Source organism: Lemur catta, chromosome 15 (genome assembly GCF_020740605.2).
Source record: "Lemur catta isolate mLemCat1 chromosome 15, mLemCat1.pri, whole genome shotgun sequence".
Lineage (NCBI taxonomy): Eukaryota > Metazoa > Chordata > Mammalia > Primates > Lemuridae > Lemur > Lemur catta.
The window spans coordinates 54684861-54703614 of record NC_059142.1 but is presented as its reverse complement, the minus strand read 5'-3'; the positions used below and the strand labels follow the sequence as shown (position 1 = coordinate 54703614).

At 57.8% G+C, this 18754-nt stretch overlaps 1 protein-coding gene across 1 annotated transcript in view; it reads left to right on the top strand.

Annotated features, from left to right (window-relative positions):
- The first annotated feature begins 5361 nt into the window (after positions 1 to 5361).
- Positions 5362 to 18754, top strand: part of TIMP2 (TIMP metallopeptidase inhibitor 2) — a 50552-nt gene continuing 37159 nt past the window's right edge. The window contains exon 1 of the mRNA XM_045527057.1: positions 5362 to 5786. Coding sequence (XP_045383013.1) covers positions 5657 to 5786 — 130 coding nt within the window. The 5' untranslated portion in view covers positions 5362 to 5656. The remainder of the gene's footprint in view (positions 5787 to 18754) is intronic.

The window sequence follows — 18754 nt, the reverse complement described above, 5'->3', positions numbered from 1 at the left end:
TGAGTTAAACAGGAGGCGAAAGCTGGCCACGGCGCGGAGAGGCACCAATGTTCCACAGTCCGCGTGCTGCAAGGTCCCCAAAGGCTTCCCAGCCCAGGGGTGAACCCCGTGCTGTACCAGGGCCACCTCCCTGGAGGAGGGTTTATGTGCTTTCAGTCTGGGACGGCTGCTGGGAGTAGTTCAGATGTGGCAGTCTCCTAGTGCCAATGACGTCACGGGCTTCCTGCCCGTCCCAGGACAACCTCTCTGCCACTCTCTCCTCCGCTCTTTCTGGAACCACTGGAGACTGGATCACAGCCGCAGGGGCTTGGGGCTGCTGCACAGGGGCCTGCAGGGGCTGGATTCCAGGCGGCCTTGCCCCGAGGGGTGCCTGCCTGGGAAGGGGAGGCAGGGTATCAGGGCATGGGGGTGGGGGAGGCCAAGTTCCCTCCTTAAAGATGCCCTGTGGGATGGCAAAGGACTCAGCAAAGGAAAACCTGAGGGAGGTGAGAACCAAGGCGGCTAGATGATGGCGCCGGGTCATTTGAAAGTGAACCCTGACAGCTGTGGCCGAGAAGGCTCTAACGGTGTTATACACAGTATGGGAAAAATACCTGTATCTCTGCCCCCAGGGCCGTCCAGTTCACGAACCCGCACCTGACCACTGCTTTTCCAGCACACGGAGCAGGGCAGAGAGATCTTTCACCTAAGCCCCCACTCCCCAGCTGCACCCCAGTAACGTTTCGAGGACACCTTTGTGTACATCTGCCTAGACCCATCCGTATATCTCATTTCACATAAATGAAATAGCATGCATGCTGTCTTATCATGGACACTTTTCAAAAAGAAACTTGCTGTGTTCCCTGCCTCCCGACACCCACGTTGCAGCACGGTGTGTGATGCCACTGCCCTGCAGGTTGCAGACACGTTCACCCCCACGTGCATCAACGACGGCTCTGCAAGACGGAACCCTGTCGTTCCTGTGTCTCTGCACCCTGCTTTGCTCAGGACCAAAATTTTTTTATCAGTTTCTTTAAGTTAGTTTTCTCAACCAGGGCGATTTTGCAACGTCCGGAGACATTCTTGGTTGTCACGCTTGTGTGTGGGAGTTGCTACTGGCATCCAGTGGGTCATGGCCAGGGACACTGCCCAACATCCTACAGTGCCCGGGACAGCCCAGCCACTTGGAGTGATCCGGCCCGGTGTTAACCGTGCCAGGGCTGAGAAGCCCGGCCCCGAGTGAAGAGGACCAATGAGGAAATTCATATCAAAGCGCCCATCAGAGCACCCACCACTGACCACGGAGCTGCTTCAGTAAACTGCACCCTGTCTCACCCCCCGGGCCCTGGCCACGCCTGACACCTTCATATCATCTCCAGGATGGCCCAACGTAAACAGCCCGGCTAAGGGAGGCTGGGGACAGACACTTGGGCTGGGTGGCACCACCCACCCCTTGTGGCCAAGAGTCTGATGCCCAGCTGGGCGGGGAAGGCCCTCACGGTGCCAGTGGTCTGCCCACTGCCCTCAGAGCTCCATGTCACACGGCTGCAGAAACCCTCCAGAGAGCCAGACACACAGACACATGCCCCAGCGTCCCCCACAGCTACCAGCTCCCGGCTCCCCCCAGACCTGCTCAGGATGCTGCCACCACTGCCAGAGCTCTGGCCCACTGGCTTGGGGTCCAGCTTCCTGGGCGTGTGTGGCCAGTGTTGATGCCTGTCTCCCCACGAGACCATCTGGCTCCCCAGCAACCTGCCGGAAAGAGTGTGGGGGCTTCAGCTCCGCTCAAGCTGTCTCCGGGGAGAGAACGCTGCCTGCTCAGGGGAGGTGGCTCCGGTCCAGGCGGGGACGGCGAGTCTGTGAGAAGAGGAGCACATCCTCCTGGGGGACACACGGTGCACAGCCAGGCTCTGCCTACCTGAGCCAAGCAGGGGGAGGAGGCCCTGGCACTTCCCCGGCCCTGGACAATGTTTACCCATCCGGCCCAGGACGCGTTCGCTGGGTGTGTCTGGCGTGGGTGGGCGGTCTGACAGCCCTGCTGCTCACCCTGGGAAGTCTCTTTGAGTGGGTGGGGGTGCACGGGGAGTGCTCCCGGTGGGAAGTGGGGGCCCCAGGAGTGTGGGCTGAAGGTCCTGGGAGCCCCTCCCCCCACGCTTCCCAAGAGCGGCCTGGCAGGTGCTGCTCCCTCTGTCTGTCCCCAGAATCCAGAGACACCGCCCTGGAGCAGGTACAAGCCGCAGTCCAGCAGGCTGTGCCCCCCCCCCCCCCCGTTACTCGCCCACCGATGTCAAGACAAGAGGAGGAGGAGGCTTGTTAGGAGTGAAGGCAACGGAGGGAGATGCCAGGCCAGGCTCTGTCTTCCTCATTCCCACCCCTGCCCTGGGCCTGGGGCATCCTGACCCCTGCTCTCCCCACGGGGTGCGGGCAGCCCTTTCCCATGTCCTTCCCACATGGTCCAGCCCTCCCGGCCATGGAGCAGAAAGCACAGGAGCGGCCTGTGCCACCAGCAGCCAGGCTCGAGTCTGCTCCCTGTCTCCGGCAGTCCTGCCCAAGGCCTCGGCCGCCTTGGTTTCCAGACGGGATGATCCTGACTGCGAGGGAAGGGAGAGCTGCTCAGGGGGGCAGACGCTGGCCCGGGAAGCAGGAGGTGCGCTGGGGGCTCTGGCTGGGAGGGAGGCCTGGTTTCAGGGACGGCTTTCCCTTGCCCTGCAGTGCACATGGGGCAGTCATCCAGCCCTTCGGACCTCAGATGCCTCTGGGTAACAGCCACCTTCACACCTGCAGCGTCGGCCAGTCCCAGCACTCCTCTAGAAGGGGGGTTTTCATCACCTTTTGTGGCGGGGGAGGCCGGGGAGGCCAGCAAAGCCATGTGCTGCACCTCAGGGTCATCACCTCCCTTTCCCTTGGCCCCTGCCCTGCCCCCCCAGAGAGCCCCACCCTGTCAGAGATGGGTCTGATTTTGCCCCTTTCTACTTGGAACCCTCCCGGGCCCTCCGCCGGGTCTCCTGCCTTGGTCCCCTTGGCCTCACCCCAGGCCTCCACTGAGTACTGCACATTCCGGCCTTGGAACCTGCTGCCCCAAGGGCTTCTCTCTGTTCTGTAGACTCTGGAAACTTCTCGTGTGGACACCTGTTTAGAGGAGATGATGATAGAGGGAGCAGAAAAATGGGGTGCTCTCTGGTGGGGGAAGTGGGGTCCACAGAAGGCTTTTCAAAACTTTTCCTGGGAGAGACTCCAGCCTGCTTGCGTGCTGGTGGGGTGGACACAGGGGCGGACAGCCCGTGACGCAGGTGACAGGCTGGGGGTTGGGGGTCCCGTCTCTCCAGGCAAGTTGCCCCCCAAGCTAGAGCCCGGGGCCCCCTCCCCACACAGCCCACACTGGCTCTGCTCCTTCTATACGGCCACTGCGCCAGCTCTGAGGCATTGTCACCCTAACACTTGATCACTTATGTGTAGACCTTGCCCCAAAGACTGACAGCCCCTAAGTTACCTGCTTCGCTCATCTGAGGACCGAGCGATGCTGGACCCTGTAAAGTCCCACAGCATTTTGGTCCACTTGCAATAAAAAAGAAAGAAAGAAAAAACGAAAAGGCCACAGGCAGCCAACACATCATAATTTTCTGAATCAACTGTGCTTTAAAAAGTTAGCCTAAACGTCATCTGTGTGAATGACATAACTCTAGCCTACACGGACAAAGCTGAAAAGGTGACTTTGGATTTGTCGGGGCACTAAAAATAACCACTCTGCCTATTTAACTTTTCTCCAAGTTGTCTGTTTCGGAGCATACATAAACAGAAAGAGACCATTTTTCCATTCTTTCAATGTTTTTCCAAAGCTTCATACCTCAAGTTGGCACCACACAGTTTAGCAGTATTTCTTTTTTTTTTTTTTTTTAAAAGACAGCGTCTCGGCTCGGCGCAGTGGCTCACGCCTGGGATCCTAGCATTCTGGGAGGCCGAGGCAGGAGGATCACTCGAGGTCAGGAGTTTGAGACCAGCCTGAGCAAGAGCGAGACTCCATCTCCACTAAAAAACAGAAAGAAATTAACTGGACAACTAAAAATATATAGAGAAAGTTAGCCAGGCATGGTGACGCATGCCTATAGTCCCAGCTACTCGGGAGGCTGAGGCAGGAGGATTGCTTGAGCCCAGGAGTCTGAGGTTGCTGTGAGCTAGGCTGACACCACGGCACTCCAGCCTGGGCAACAGAGTGAGGCTCTGTCTCAAAAAAAAAAAAAAAGACAGAGTCTCATTCTGTTGCCCAGGCTGGAGTGTAGTGGCATCATCACAGCTCACGGCAACCTTGAACTCCTGAGCTCAAGCAATTCTCCTGCCTCGGCCTCCCCAGTAGCTGGGACTATAGGTGCTATCACGCCTGGCTAATTTTTCTATTTTTTTTTTTACATACAGGGCTCTCGCTTTTGCTCAGACTGGTCTCGAACTCCTGGCATCAAGCTATCTTCCCGCCTCGGCCAGTTATTCTTTAATTGTGTTGTTTTCCTAGGCTTCGGTCTCCCTAGCTGGAGTGCAAAAGCTCCGAGGGCAGGAGTGGGCGACAGCGCTCACCAGCGAGACACAGGCGGGGCGCGCAGGGCGCACTTGGGGCACGGGCAGGTTCGCTGACACACAGGAAGCCCCGCGGTCACCAATTTACCAGCTTCATATGTCCACACCTTTATGTTCCTTCCTGGAACACAAACCTGTTTTGGGACAAGTCCTTCGGCTCCGCACTTGCCGGCCCGGGGAGGGCCTGTGGGAGGACGGTGCGTAAGGCCCTACTGGCTCTGGGGCCCGGCCCTGTCTCTTGTTGGCTGGTCAAAAACATGGCCCGTCTACATAGAATCTTGTTTTGTGCACAGTAACCACACCTCCCTCCCCTCCCCGCCCAACAAACCGGCCAAGCCCACTTGAAATCCTAAGGCCTCCCTTACAAAAAGAGTCCTCAGCGAGTTTCCCAAGGCCACCAGCCCACAGGGGACATGGAGGGGTGGGGCAGGGAATGGTCCCCGCTCCAAAGGGCACATCCCTTTGCTCAACCCGAGACTAGCCTCTAAGGGACCCGCGGTGGCCGGGGAGCACACGTGCGCCCCTCGAGAGCCAAGCTGGAGGCGCAGGGCTAGGCGGCGAGTCCCGCGCGGAGCCAGGGCCCGCGGAGGCCAGGTGCGCGGCGCTGGTCCAGGCCCCGCGCGGCTGGGGGGCCGGGCCGGGCCGGGCGCAACAAAAGCCGGGCCGGGGAGGGCGGCGGGCGCGGACGGCGCGGGCGGGGGGCGGCCGGGAGCGCCCGGGGCCCGCATTGGCCGCCGGCCACCGGGGGCGGAGCCGAGGCGCCTCCGAGCGCAATAAAAGGGCGGCGCGGCCCGCGCCCGCAGCCGACGCGTCCCCGGAGGCCCCGCGGAGCAGAGCTGGCTGCGGCGCGCTCGCCGCCCCCACCCTTCTTCCTCCGTCCGGTGGCCGCGCCCCCGCCGCTCGCTCGCCGCCCCCGAGACAAAGAGCCCGGAAAGTTCGCGCGGCGAGTGGGTCAGGTGAAGAGGGCGCGCCGCGGAGGCCCGCCGAGCCCCCGGCCCGGCGCCCGGGGCCGAGCGCGCAGCCCGCGCCCGCCCGCCCGCAGCCGCCCGCAGCCGGCGCCGAGGAGCGCCCGGCCCCAGGCGCCGCCCGACCGCCGAGCCCCCGGCCCGCCATGGGCGCCGCGGCCCGCAGCCTGCGGCTGGCGCTCGGCCTCCTGCTGCTGGGGACGCTGCTTCGCCCGGCCGACGCCTGCAGCTGCTCCCCGGTGCACCCGCAACAGGCGTTTTGCAATGCAGATGTAGGTAAGGAGCGACGCCCCGCGCCCGCGGGCCACCTCCCCCGCCGCCCGGAGACCCAGCCCTCGCCGGCGCCCTCCCGCCTCCCGCCCTGGCCCCTTCCCGAATGCTGCAAGTGGACGCCCCAGTCCTACTTTCTTTTCCCCCTCCCTTCTCTCCCCTGCTTTCCCTCTCTTTGCCGAGATGCTTCGCAACCTCAAAATTCCACCGAAATTCCGCTGCAGCTCCAGCCCCAGAGATGGGAGCCAGGGAACTGCTTGGGTTTTGGCAGGCGGCGCGCCCTGGGATGCCAGCCTTGGGGGCGGGGAGGGTGGGGGACACAGTGTGGGGTGGTGGTGGACTGGAGGGCTGGAGACCCCGGGAAGAAACTTTCACAGGTGAGGTTGGAGTTGGGCTTCTCTGGGCTTGGGGCGGGGCGGGGAAGGGCGTCTCTCTTGGGGCTTCTCCCAAAAGCCCCATCTGGGGGCTCACGGGTGGAGCCAGGGCAGCATGGAAGCCCCCCGACCCAGGGCAGGTTCCATAGAGGCAGTCGGCAGGCGAGAAAGGCGGTGGAGTCCCCTGGCCGAGCTCCCTGCTTGGGGCCCTGCCCAGAAGGCCCTACAAATGGCTGGGTAGGGACCAGGACCCCTGAGGGTTTGCTGCCAGTGGCTGTTTTTTCAGGACATGAGCAAAAACTGGAGACTTCCCAGGTGGGCCTGTGTGGCTGCTTTACCCTGAGTATGCATGGCCCCCAAAGATGGGCACTGGCAGAGGGGGGGGCAGTTGTTTGTTCTCATCTGCGGAGGCAGCAGCGATGGAAGGAGCCAGCTGGCCCAGAGGTTTCCACCCAGGGCTGACACCTGCAGGCCTCCTCAGCCCTGGCGCTGGCGGGTGGTCTTTCCTGGGGAAAATTCGGATACACTAGGCTGAGCCCCGACAGCCCCTCTGCCTTCCCTTTCGTTGGTTTCCAACGGCTGCTGTGTACCCTGTGCCGGGCCAGAGGCCGTGAGGCTGGCCTCCCTCACCTGCCCAGAGAGAAGCCAGGGTTTCCCTGTTCCCCCTGTTGTCCACACTGCCCTTCGGGTGCTGCCTCCCAGGACTTCGTGCCCCACCCAGTGAGCTCTCTGAGCTGCCAGCTGCCCCCATCTGTGGGGATCACGTGGCTCAGGCCACCTGGGCTGAGGGCGTGGTACCTGTTTGCAGAGCAGTTTCCACAGAACACAATCTGGGGGAATTGAGGCCTTTTCTCCCATTTGGTTGTGGTGCTCGCAAGCTCTGGGGGCAAAGGAGAGGCTCCTTCAGTGAGCAAGCCAGGATCGGCCTTTTTGGGGGGTGTCCCCTGAGAATCCAGCCCTGCGCAGCCTCCTCGGCCGACCAGAGAGCTGTGGGGCAGAATCGATCCAAGCCCAGAAGGAAACTGAGGCTGAGAGGACTCTGGTTCACAGGAGCCGGGCCTTGGGAGCACCCCTGCTGTTCAGCGGCGAGGGGGGCACATCCAGGCAGCTGCTTCTGTTCCTGCTGAGGGTTTGGATCGGGCATGGCAGAGGCCGAGCAGCGGTGGCGTGCGGCACCAGGCTCCTGCCTTGCGCGGTGCTCCCCTCTGCCTGGATTGTGGCGTCATTGTCCAAATTGTCACATCAAAATCATTCTGTAGCTAAAACTTTTAACCCCATCCCAGCTCAGAGGCCCAGTCAGTGCCCGAGCTGCACTGCCAAGCCCGGAGCATTAGTTTCCCGTGGCTGCTGTAACAAGTCCCCACAAACTAGGCGGCCTGAAACCACAGGAACTGATTCCTTCATAGTTCAGGCATCTAGAAGTCTGAAATCCAGGTGTCAGCAGGGTTGGTTCCTTCCCGAGGCCCCAAGAAGACCCTGTGCCCAGCTCCTGCGGGCTCCAGGCAGTCCTGCTGTCCTTGGCTTGTCGGAGCCTCTCCCCAGTCTCCCTCTGTCTTCACGGGCCTTCTGCGCTGTGTGTGCCTGTGTGTCCAAGCTTCCCTCGTGTGAGGACACCAGTCCCTGGATTTGAGGCCCACCCTGATCCAGGATGACCTCACCTTAACTTGATTACATCAGCAAAGAGTTCTGGCTGGCCATGAACTCGAGGGGAAACTACACCCCCAAGTGCACCCAGAGTGCCCTCTTGTTCCCAGTCACCCCTTCTGTGCTCGGCCAACTCGGGATGAGCAGCAGGGACATCCCAGGGTGGGCCTCTGGAATAAACCCCACAGTGATGGCAGTGGCCTGCCTCTTCTCCAATGTTCTATTCTCTTTGAAGTGATGCGGGTTTGTGACTTACTCAGCAGTGCTTCCCCGTTCTGGCTCAGAGCAGAGTTGCCTTGGAGCGCTCGTAAAGGTTACACAGACCTGGGTCCCTTTGCAGATGCAGAGGGTCTAGCACAGACCTCAGCTTTTGTAGTTTTCAAAGCCCCACAGGTGATTTTGTGGAACCAGGGCTGTGGCCCAGGGGTCTTGGAAAAGGGTATACGTTGGGGGTTAATAAAGGCTGACTTTTTCTGTGGCATGCTGGCTCCTCTTGCTCTTGCTGTGTGCAGGCTTGTTAAATGGCTTGGTGTCTACAAGAGGCGATTGGCTTAGGGAATAGTCAGATTTCTGTCCACCCGTGTAAGGGTTCCCGGGAGGTATCTCCCTCGTAGCTCTTGCAGCTGTAGGATTAGAACTGTGGTTGGCAAAGAGAATTCGTTACGAGGTTGTGATGTTTAAGATGAAGGGATGGTGAGAGATGATCTGGTTTCTTCCTGGAAGGTCCCAGGTCCCTGTCCTTTCCGGGAAGATCAGGAGGAACGGGAAGCATTTTGTGTCTCAGTTACGGCGCTATTCGCGCGCTACTGGCCTGATTCCCCTCCCCTAATGGAGTCCTTCGCCATCTACCGCGAGGCTGCGCAGCTCCAATGATCTGGCTGGAACCCAGCCGTGGGCTCACCATTCAGGCAGTGCCATGCCTGGAGCCTGGAGTTACTTAGCCAGCTGAGCTGCTTGGCAGACACAGGCTGGTTGGGCCAATTTCTAGAATCAAGGGTAAATCCAGAGAATAAAACCTCCTCTCCGGCCTGGGTGGCAATGCCCAAAGCCACGTTGCTCTAGAAGACCTCTGCGATCGATCTCTCCCAGGATGTTCCCGCTCCAGAAATTGCTTTCTGCAGACCCTCTGAGGGTCTCCAGCACCAGCTAGAGGGGCCCACAGCCAAGGCCCATGTGCTGGTCCCAGGGTGAGCAGGCCAAGGGTGGCCTGCTTCCCTCGGGGCAGTGCGGGGGCCGGACAGGTAGTAGGGGCCACCCCAGCAAACATGCAGCACACACTCAAAAACGCCTTTGTCTCCGGGGCACATGTGCTCGGGGCAAGCAAGGCAGCATCGGATTCCTGCGAGTTGAGTCAGGGCTCCAGGGCACGGGGCCAGTGCGCTCTTTGAAGGAGCTGTTGGCAACTCCTGGGCGGTGCGTGATTGATCCGTGTTGTCTGTTGGTACAGCCTGACTTTCGTATCAAGCTCTTCTGTGTTTCAACAAGCAGCTATGGGGTGGCCAACTCTGCCCCGGAGGATGTAAAGGGAGAAGACCGTTTTCCCTGCCCTCGGAAGGGGAAACTGCACATGAGGAAGCAGGGTGAAAACTGCCTGGTGGGGCGGGCAGGCCTCCTGCAGAACCTCCCTGACAGCCGGGGCGTGGCATAGAGTAAGTCACACTTGGCATGGTTTGGCAAACAATCGCTGTCGGATAGACTTCCAGATCAGATAAGCAAAACTCAGAAGTGGCCACGTGACGACGTGAAATGCGTTTGCAGGATTTGAGGATGGAGCCCGAATGGCAGGTGGAGGAGAGGACTGTGGGGAGACTGGGGCTCAGTTTTGGACGCTGTCCCTGGGAGGATCTGTCAGGGGAGTGTCTGGAACCTGAGTTGGTGGCAGTTCCCAGGTTGGGAGCCCAGAATAGGGGAGAGGTAAGTGTGAGGCCTGGAGGTGTGGCAGGTGCTGGAAGCCCCCCACAGCACACGGCCTCCCTGTCTGTGATCTGAGGATATCACCAGCCAGGGACCCGCTCGGGCCTCTGGAATTTGCACCCCTCTGGAGGTGCAAAGCAAGTGACACAGTCCTGCCTGTGGCCCGTGTGCTGCGGGCGGGCCTGGGTGCCTGCCTCCCTCCTCGCTGCTGTCTCGGCTGGCTGCCAACTAGATCCCACCGGTGCAGCTCCAGGCTCCAGATCCCTTGGTGACGTTTGAGCATGTGGAGGATGGGACGGGGAGGACTCCCAGCCTCACCGGGAGGGGAAGGCAGCCATCCTAGTCCCGAGGCAGAGCCATCAATGGATCAATGTGGTGATCAGGGGGCCGCCAGTGGGGATGAGCCTTTTGGGTTCCAAAACAACTAAGAGATGTGCTCTGAGGATACCAGGCAGCTGGGAGGGTGGAAGAAACAGCAGGAGAAAGAAAAAGCATGAGAGGAGATGAAAAGAAGGGAGCACAGACAGGCAGAGGTGGCAGAGGTGGGAGGGGGTGACTCGGGGCTGCCCTGGACACTGCCCTGCCCGTGCATGCACCTGCACACACTCCCACAAACCAGGGACCCAGCTGTCCCGTGGCCAGGATGGTCTTTCCCTAGAGGGAAAAGGGGAGTTAAATCAAGGTTAGGGGCCGGGCGTGGTGGCCCAAGCCTGTAATTCCAGCATTCTGGGAGGCCGAGGTGGGAGGATTGCTTGAGGTCAAGAGTTCAAGACCAGCCTGAGCAAGAGCAAGATCCCATCTCTACAAAAAATAGAAAAATTAGCTGGGCGTGGTGGTGCACACCTATAGTCCTAGCTACTCGGGAGGCTGAGGCAGGAGGATCGCTTGAGCCCAGGAGTTTGAGGTTGCAGTGAGTTACTATAGCACCACTGCACTCCAGTTTGGGTGACAGAGCAAGACCCTGTCTCCAAAAAGAAAGAAAATCAAGGTGAGGGAGCTTGAGGAGCCCCAAACTGGAGGGCAGAGTTGGGGGAACATGCATCAGTTGGCGGTGGCAGGGTGAGGACATGGACATGCACAGGGGTTCTAAGCAAAGGGGCCGCCAGCCCCGGCACAGGTGAGAGCTCTGGGTGCAGAGCAGGCCACAGCGGAGGGCGGGGGGCAGGGGGGTGGGCAGGGAGACCCGACGGGGATTGGGACCAAATGTTGCTGCCAGGCTTGTCACATGAAGTCTGTATTCCATCCTGAGGGCCCAAGGCAAGCCATTGCTCACGTTCAGGCTGTGGAATGATGGCGTGGGTTGCCCGGGGAGCTTGGTAAAAGGCAGCTGCCTGAATTCTCAGGCCCGGGGTGGGCGCTGGGATTTTCAAGACTGTCCAGGTGATTCCGATGCCCACCAATGTTTGCACGGAGTGGTTGTCTCCAAAGGGGGTACCCAAGACAGTTTTGGTGCTAGGAAAATGTTATGAATAGTTAGTATATGGATTGAGCGTTGTACTTATTTGTAATTTTTAATGAGTATCTGATGCTGAGAGTGCTTGGCCAAGGTTTTGTTTTGGTTGCTCGTGGGTCTGAACAGGAACGTGGAGACGGTGGACACCCCAGAGTGTTGGGGGGAGGGGTGAGCAGCAGGTGAGGTGCCCTGAGAGTGTGGGAGGAGGGGCAGCTGGAGGAAGGGGGGTGTAGGAAGGCTTCCAGTTGAGGGGTGGTCACAAGCATCAGTGTCTCGGTGCAGGCAGGGCCCCCAGCCCCATCTCGGGACCTCCCAGGGTCCACCCACCCGGACCCCTGGAGCCCTGGCCTGCGGGCCCCCGCTGTTGCGTGAACGTGCAGCGCAGAGGGACGGGCACAGAGACCCTGCCCGTGGAGCCCGTCTTACAGCTGACAAAGCCGAGCTGCTCCCCGGGTCGGCCATGTCAGATTAGGATCTCAGATAAAGCTTCAGGCATCCCAGCCAGGCAGGTCGAGGGAGTGTTTGCTCTAGAAAATTGAGTAGAGGTGTAGTCTTTATAAACGAGGGGCTTTCACCCAGGGTTCTGGGCACCTGCCCAGAGATAGGCCTGGGGGGCATGACCCCCCAAACTGTGAACAGTAAAGTTACGTGTGTGAGTGTGTTCACGCACTGTTGTGTGTGTGTGGAGTAGCCACGGCTGCCACTAGATTCTCGAAGGGACACGTGACCCCCTGAAGGTTGGTCACTGCTGTTTTAAAGGGAGTATTTTATCGGTGTTGAGTCTTCTGTTTTCTGAACATTGCCCGGTCTCAGGGCTGGAGCAATGTTGAGCAATCTTCTTTTGTCCCTCAGAGACCTTCCCTGTCCCCCGCAGCCTGAGTCTGCTCAGATGCATCACATGACAAGGGGCAGAGACGGCTCTGTGACCAGCTCGGTCTCAGGGATGGCTGCCAAAGATCTGGAAGGTTCTGAGGGTCATCGTCTACCCGCAGGTCCTGGGGAAGGAGCCCCTGGCAGGTGCCCTTCATCTAAAACCACAATCCCAGCTGGGCAGCACCCGCAGGCGGTGAGAATGCTAAACCGCGACGGTAGCGAGGGCCTGGCATCGCCGTGTGTCTCAGATGGCTGCTTTCTACGGGATTTGCACATCTGGGGCTTTTTGTTTTGTTTTACGATCAAGCGTTTGCTCTTTGGGTGCCTCCCATACACAAAGCACCGCGGCAGGTGTTTCAGGGAAGTTAGAGCACGGAGTCGGCCCAGGGCCTGTCTTCAGGAAAACGAGGCAGGAGTGCTCAGCCAGTGTCACCTTGCAGGTGGCAGCTCTTGCTGGACCTCTTGGCAGGCCAGGACGCCCCATGGGGCCACCAAGTGAGGCGAGGCCTCTGGGATGGGCCCTGAGGGGTGGATCTGATTGGAGGCGAGATAAGCCCCAGCCGTGGTGCCTGGGGCTGGAGTGGGGCATGGACAAGGGGGAAAGGGACAAGGGTCACTGGAACAGAAGCGTGGCCAGCCTGGTGGCATGGCAGTGGGACCCAGGGGAGGCTTTTGTGGCCTCCTAAGAGCTGTACCAGGGAAGACGCTGGGCGGCAGGCGGGTGGGGTCGGGAGGGACGCTGGGGCAGCCGAGGACTGTTGAGAGGCTGGACCTCATCCAGGTGAGCAGGGCCAGCACCTGTGCTGGGGGGACTCGGGGGACGGAAGGCAGGCCTGCAGCTGAGAGCCCGGGAGCCAGCTGTCCCCTCACCTGTCAGGGGGTCAGGCCAGGTCCAGGTCTCTGGGTTCTGCTGGGAGACAGTGACAATGGGGGCTGGGGAAGAAAAGGGTCTAGCAAGAGCTTGAGCAGGAAGTGGAAAATGTGCGCAGGAGCCCGAGAGAACAGGAAAGGGAACATCACGGGGAAGGAGGAGGCAGCGACGAGAAGGGGAACTGACGTTTATAGCCCCGAGGCCCGGCCTGCCCGCAGTCAGAGGCTGGGCCCGCAACACCCAGCATGGTGACCTTGGACAAGTGGGCTCCGCCTCAGCTTCTCCTCGCTGGAGAGGAGGTGACCGTTGACCTGGCTCCCAGGTCGTGGGCAGAGGTCGGCGAGAGCTGGAGGGAAACGCTTAGGCTCGGGCCGTGCCCACGGGAAGCTCTCGAGTGAGGGAGGACCCAGGCTGTCTCTGGGCCAGACCCTGGCCGCACACTTGTCCTTGTGTTTGTGGTTGTCACACAGGCAGGCGTGGACGACAGACCCCAAGCCTGTTCCTGGCACCTCCAGAGGGAGGCCAGGAAGCAGCTGGGGAGCCAGGAGGTGAGTCAGGACAGTTCTGTGAGGGAAGTTGATGGTGGCATTGACAGCAACGGCGGCAACAGTAAGAACTTGGAAGTGTGATTCCGCACGTTACTGCGTTAACTCATTTCCTTCTCTCCTATTGTCCCCATTTCACAGATGGCCAAACTGAGGCTCAGACTGACAAGGGTCACGTGGCTAGGAAACAGCAGAGCAAGAAGAGAGAGGGTTTTTAAAATGAGGTGGCGTTAATAAAATGGTGCTGATTTAGACCCACTTTGGCTTGGAGAGGGTCCCCTGAGTGGGGCCGGCTGCTCTGTGGGTGATGGATGGAGCTGTCAGGGAGGGAGGGAAGCTTTGTTCATGAGGTTTGCCTGTCTGTTGGAGAAAAGCTAAATAAATCAAGCTCTATCCTTGTAGCAAAATAATAAGCAGTCATTTTAAATGATATTATAGAATCGTTTGTGACCTGCAAAATTGTTCAGAGTGTATTACTTTTTTTTTTTTTTTTTTGAGACAGAGTCTTGCTATGTTGCCCAGGCTAGAGTGCCTTGGTGTCAGCCTAGCTCACAGCAACCTCAAACTCCTGGGCTCAAGCAATCTTCCTGCCTCAGCCTCCCAAGTAGCTGGGACTATAGGCACAATGCCATGCCCAACTAATTTTTCTATTTCAGTAGAGACAGGGTCTCTGCTCTTCTTCAGGCTGGTCTCGAACTCCTGGCCTCAAGCAATCCTCCCGCCTCAGCCTCCCAAAGTGCTGGGATTACAGGTGTGAGCTACCATGTCTGGCCTCAAGCCACCCTTTAAAGTGTAGAATTCAGTGATTTTGAGTACATGAACGAAATTGTGCAGCCATCACTGCTATCTAATTTTGCAGCATCTAGAGCACTACCTCAGTGTGGGTTCATCTAACATTTCCATAGGTAGACTCAGGTCACACGTCTTTTGCCAGGAGAGCTGCAGAAGCCAGGCTGTTCCCCCCTGCCCCTGTGCATACATCAGGAGGCACACCATGGCAGTTTGTCCTGGGACCATTTTGGTATTACTGGGTCCCAAGAAGGCAGTCGGCTTCTTGAAACTTTGCTGGCCTTTTTCAGGGGTTGATAAACTACACCCACTGCTGGACTGATCACCTGATGTTATCAATAAAGTTTTATTGGAACACAGCCATGTCCCCTGGTAATGCCGCGTCCACCCTGCTCTTGTGCTACGGCAGCAGAGTTGAAGGGGTGTGACAGAGATTGTGTGGCCCTCAAAGCCTATGTCATTTACCATCAGCCCTTTGCAGAGAAGTGTTTCTGAGCCCTGGCCTAGGCCACTGATGGCCGACTGCGCAGGTGTGGGCTTCCTGGTTTAGACGTGGTTGGCTCATGTGTCACCTGGTTGCCTGTTCCCCACTGTCCAGCAGCAAGCGGATGACTTGAGAAGAAATGACACCAGGGCTTTGGGGCCAAGTGTGGGGTGTCATTCTCCAGGGTTGCCCTGAAGATGCAATGACTTTACCCACTTCTCTGTACTCTTGAGCCCACGAGTGACTAGGAGAGGGAGAGACGGGCTTTAAGGCACAAGCCTGGCTTTCCGTGGTGGGATGTTCTGTGCGTACCCAGCTCATGTTAGGACGTCTTCAGGGACAGAATCTGGCTTGGGTTGAGACTTTATTTGACCCTTTCTGGATGCAGTCAGGAGAGACTGGCTGGGCTTTCCTGGCAGCCCTGTCAGAGTGGGGCCACCTCCACAGACGTGGCAAAACAGACTGCCACTGGGCCAGGCTTTGCTGAGACCCCGCTGGTCACAAGGGTGGCCCTGGTCAGAGCATGCCTTAACGGCTGACTCTTAGCCAAGGTCACAGTGAAGAAATGGACATTTTAGAGAAAAATGACAATGCAAAAGGTACTGGGAGAAAAGGCCTGGGCTTTTGGAGCCATGTGTGACTAGTTCTGAACCCCAGCTCTGTGCCTCTCTGAACCTCAGTTTCCTCTTCTGTAAAAGCAGGATTAAACTTCTCAACTGGATTTGCCATAGTCGAGTTAATTTTTGATGAGTGAGTCAAGTATACAAAGAGGCTCAGTAGACGCTAGTCCTGCCTCACCCTGGCCCCTTCTAGAACGTCAAGAGCCTGCATGATGCCTCCAAGAAACCTGCAGGCTCTGTCCTAGGAGCCCTTTATGAAGAAAGGCGTGTGTGACACGTGGGACAGGAAAATCAACCTCCCCTTTCCATTTAACGTGGCAAACTCGAAATGTTCTCTGTTTCCCTGTGACAGGCTTCAGCCCAGCCTGGCTTCTCTCTGTTCCCAAGCTCAGCTCTGTGGCCATTTCTCCCTTGGTCCAGATGGAGAGCTCGGAGAACTGGGATGGACAAAGAGAAAGGGCCCAGCCCAGGCGAGGAGCAGAGAACAGGGCACTCTTACACACCGTCTGCGGGAATGCAAACTAGCGCAGCCACTATGGAGAACAGTGTAGAGTTCCTCAAAAACCTAAAAATAGAGCGGCCATATGATCCAGCAGTCCCACTACTGGGCATTCATCCAGAGGAAAAGAAATCAGGATGTCAAAGAGGCATCTGCACCCCCATGTTCACTGCAGCGCCGTTCACGGTCGCCAAGATGCGGAATCCGCGCGAGCGTCCACCGGCGGATGAATGGATGAAGGAAGCGTCGCACGTACGCACAATGGAATACTATTCAGCCATAAAACAGAATGAAGCCCTGCCGTCTGCAGCCACATGAATGGAACTGGAGGACGTTGTGTTAAATGAGATGAGCCAGGCACAGAAAGTTAAACACCACATGTTCTCACTCATACGCAGAAGCTAAAAAAAGTTGAGCTCATAGAAGTGGAAAGTAGAACAGAGGATACTGGAGCCTGGGAAGGGTGGGGGTGGAGAGCGAAAGATTTGTTAAGGGATACAAAATTACAGCCAGATGGAGGAGTGAGTTCTAGTGCCTGCATCTCTGTGGGATTTCTGCAGTTAACAGTAATACGTGGTCTCAGGTAGCTGGGAGGGTAGTGAATGTTCCCAGCACAAAGAAAGCAACGTTTGAGTTGACGGACATGCTAATTACCCTGATCTGATCACCATACGCTGTATTGAGACATCACTGTCTCTCATAAATATTATGATTATGTATCAATTAAAAATAAAGAAAGGCCTGTCGCGGAAGGATGCAGCTGGGAAAAAAGGAAAAAAAAAAAAAGAACGGCCCAGCCCAGATACCATGGGGGGGGGGGGGCAGGGGCGCTTCTTGAATGATCACTCGCGATCCCAGCACTAAGTAGGAACGTCACCGTCGACGGTCTGCTCTGCCTCTCTGTGCCTCCTGCCCTGCTGGCTCCAGCTAGTCGAGCATCTGCTGTGCTGGGTTGCGTGAGCCTGCTGAGGCCACTGGGCCCGTGACATGGAGGGCGTGGGAAACAAGGAGAGGATTGGGAGGAAAACGGGGAGTGCCACCAAGGCAGGGCGACTTGTGACAATAATGTCACATGGCGTGTCTGGAGCATTTGTACAAATCTGATGAAATCTGAACCCCACTGTGACCCTAAGATACAGGGGACTGTCCTCACCACCGGGGGCTCTCTAACGTGAGGAAGATCACGCCGTCCGTTTGCCACCGTCACGCGGCTGCGGGCTGTCCAGTTGCAACCACAGCCAGGTGATGGGGTCCCGGCTACCTCTACGACACAGCACTCGAGACACGGGGGGAAGGGACCAAGGGGTCATTCCTAAGCTTCCGATGCAGAGTAAGTTGTTGAGTCCAGAAGGAGTGTGTTGACACCGTGGCAGGAGAGCTTGGGGGACACACGGGCTCCCCGCCTTTTGAGCAAAGCCTTAGATGGATGTGCCCCCACATAGCTCTCCCAGGCTCCCCGCCCAGCGCCTTCTCCCCTAGGGGTTCTCCTGGCATTTAACCGATCCTCAGATGCCCCTGAGAGCCAAGGACCAGCCTGGCCCTGCCCGGGCGGAAACCACATTTGTCTGGAGGAACGGGGGTAGTGTAGGCCCAGGACGTGCAGCTGTGGTGGGCTCAGCCCCTCTGTGCAGTTGGCTCCAGCAGGGAATGAAGGACTCTGGGGTGGTCTTCGCCTGTGAGCCCCCGTTCTGGAAAGCAGAGACACAACCACCAGGCAAACAGATAAAAATAGCAGTTGTCAAGGGCTTTTCCCTGCAAAGGGACCTTCACCTCTTACCTTACGTATGAGAGCCCTGTGGGGAAGGGAGGCAGGCATTCGGTCCTGCTGGTTCGGAAGGGGGGCGGTCGAGGACTTGCCAAGGTCACCGGCAGAGTGGCGGTGCCAGGAACCCGGGGAGAATGATCCTGGCTTGAGTCTCTGGAAACGGGATTAGATTTCACAGCGTCGGTCTTTCCACGGCCCTGTTCTCTGGGCCAGGAGGCCTGTTGTCCTTGGAAAGGCGTGACGACAGGTCTATTTTGTCTGAACGTGAGCAGTTCACAGGCTCAGAAGGGCATTTTGGCAGTGACGGGCTTTAAATGTAAGTCTTCTCTTTGATCCAGGGGACTCTGTATCTAGGAATTTTTCTGAGGGAAATAATTCTGGACATACGTAAGTGTTTAGTCGCCAGGATACACGTGTCAGTCTCGCTGATCTTGGGGAGACATTAGAAGCACCTGCACACGCGGCGGCAGGGGCGCGGTTAATAAATCACAGCGGGAGGTGTTCTCCAGGCATCCAACGGTGTAGGATTGTTTTAATTGAAATGTAGAGAATCTGATACACAAGGGGAAATTAGACTTTGTTTTGCAAGTCTATTTTCTAAGCCTTCAATAATGAACTTGAATTATACAGGCATACCGTGTCTTGTTGCAGTTCTCAGATACCGTGGTTTTTACAAACCGAAGGTCACGGCAGCTGTGCTTCAAGGATGTCTGTCTGCACCGTTTTCCCAGCAGCACACGTTCGTGTCACGGCTCTGTGTCACATTTTGGTAATCCTTGAAATATTTCAGCCTTTTTCATTGTTGTCATATCTGTTATGGTGATGCATGATCAGTGGTCTTTGCTGTTGCCGTTGCAATTGTTTTGGGGAACCAGGAGCCGCACCCGCGTGAGACAGCGAATTTAACGGGTTAATGTGTGTGTGTGTTCTACTGTTCCACCGGTGGCCATCCCGCCCCGCCCGCGCCTCTGCCTCTCCCCCTGTCCTTGGGCCTCCTTATTTCCTGAGATGAAACAATATTGAAATTAGGCCAATGAACAACCCTACAGTGGCCTCTAAGTGTTCACGTGAAAGGAAGAGTCGCATTTCTCTCACTTTAAATCAAAAGCTAGAAACGATTAAGCTTATTGAGGAAGGCGTGTC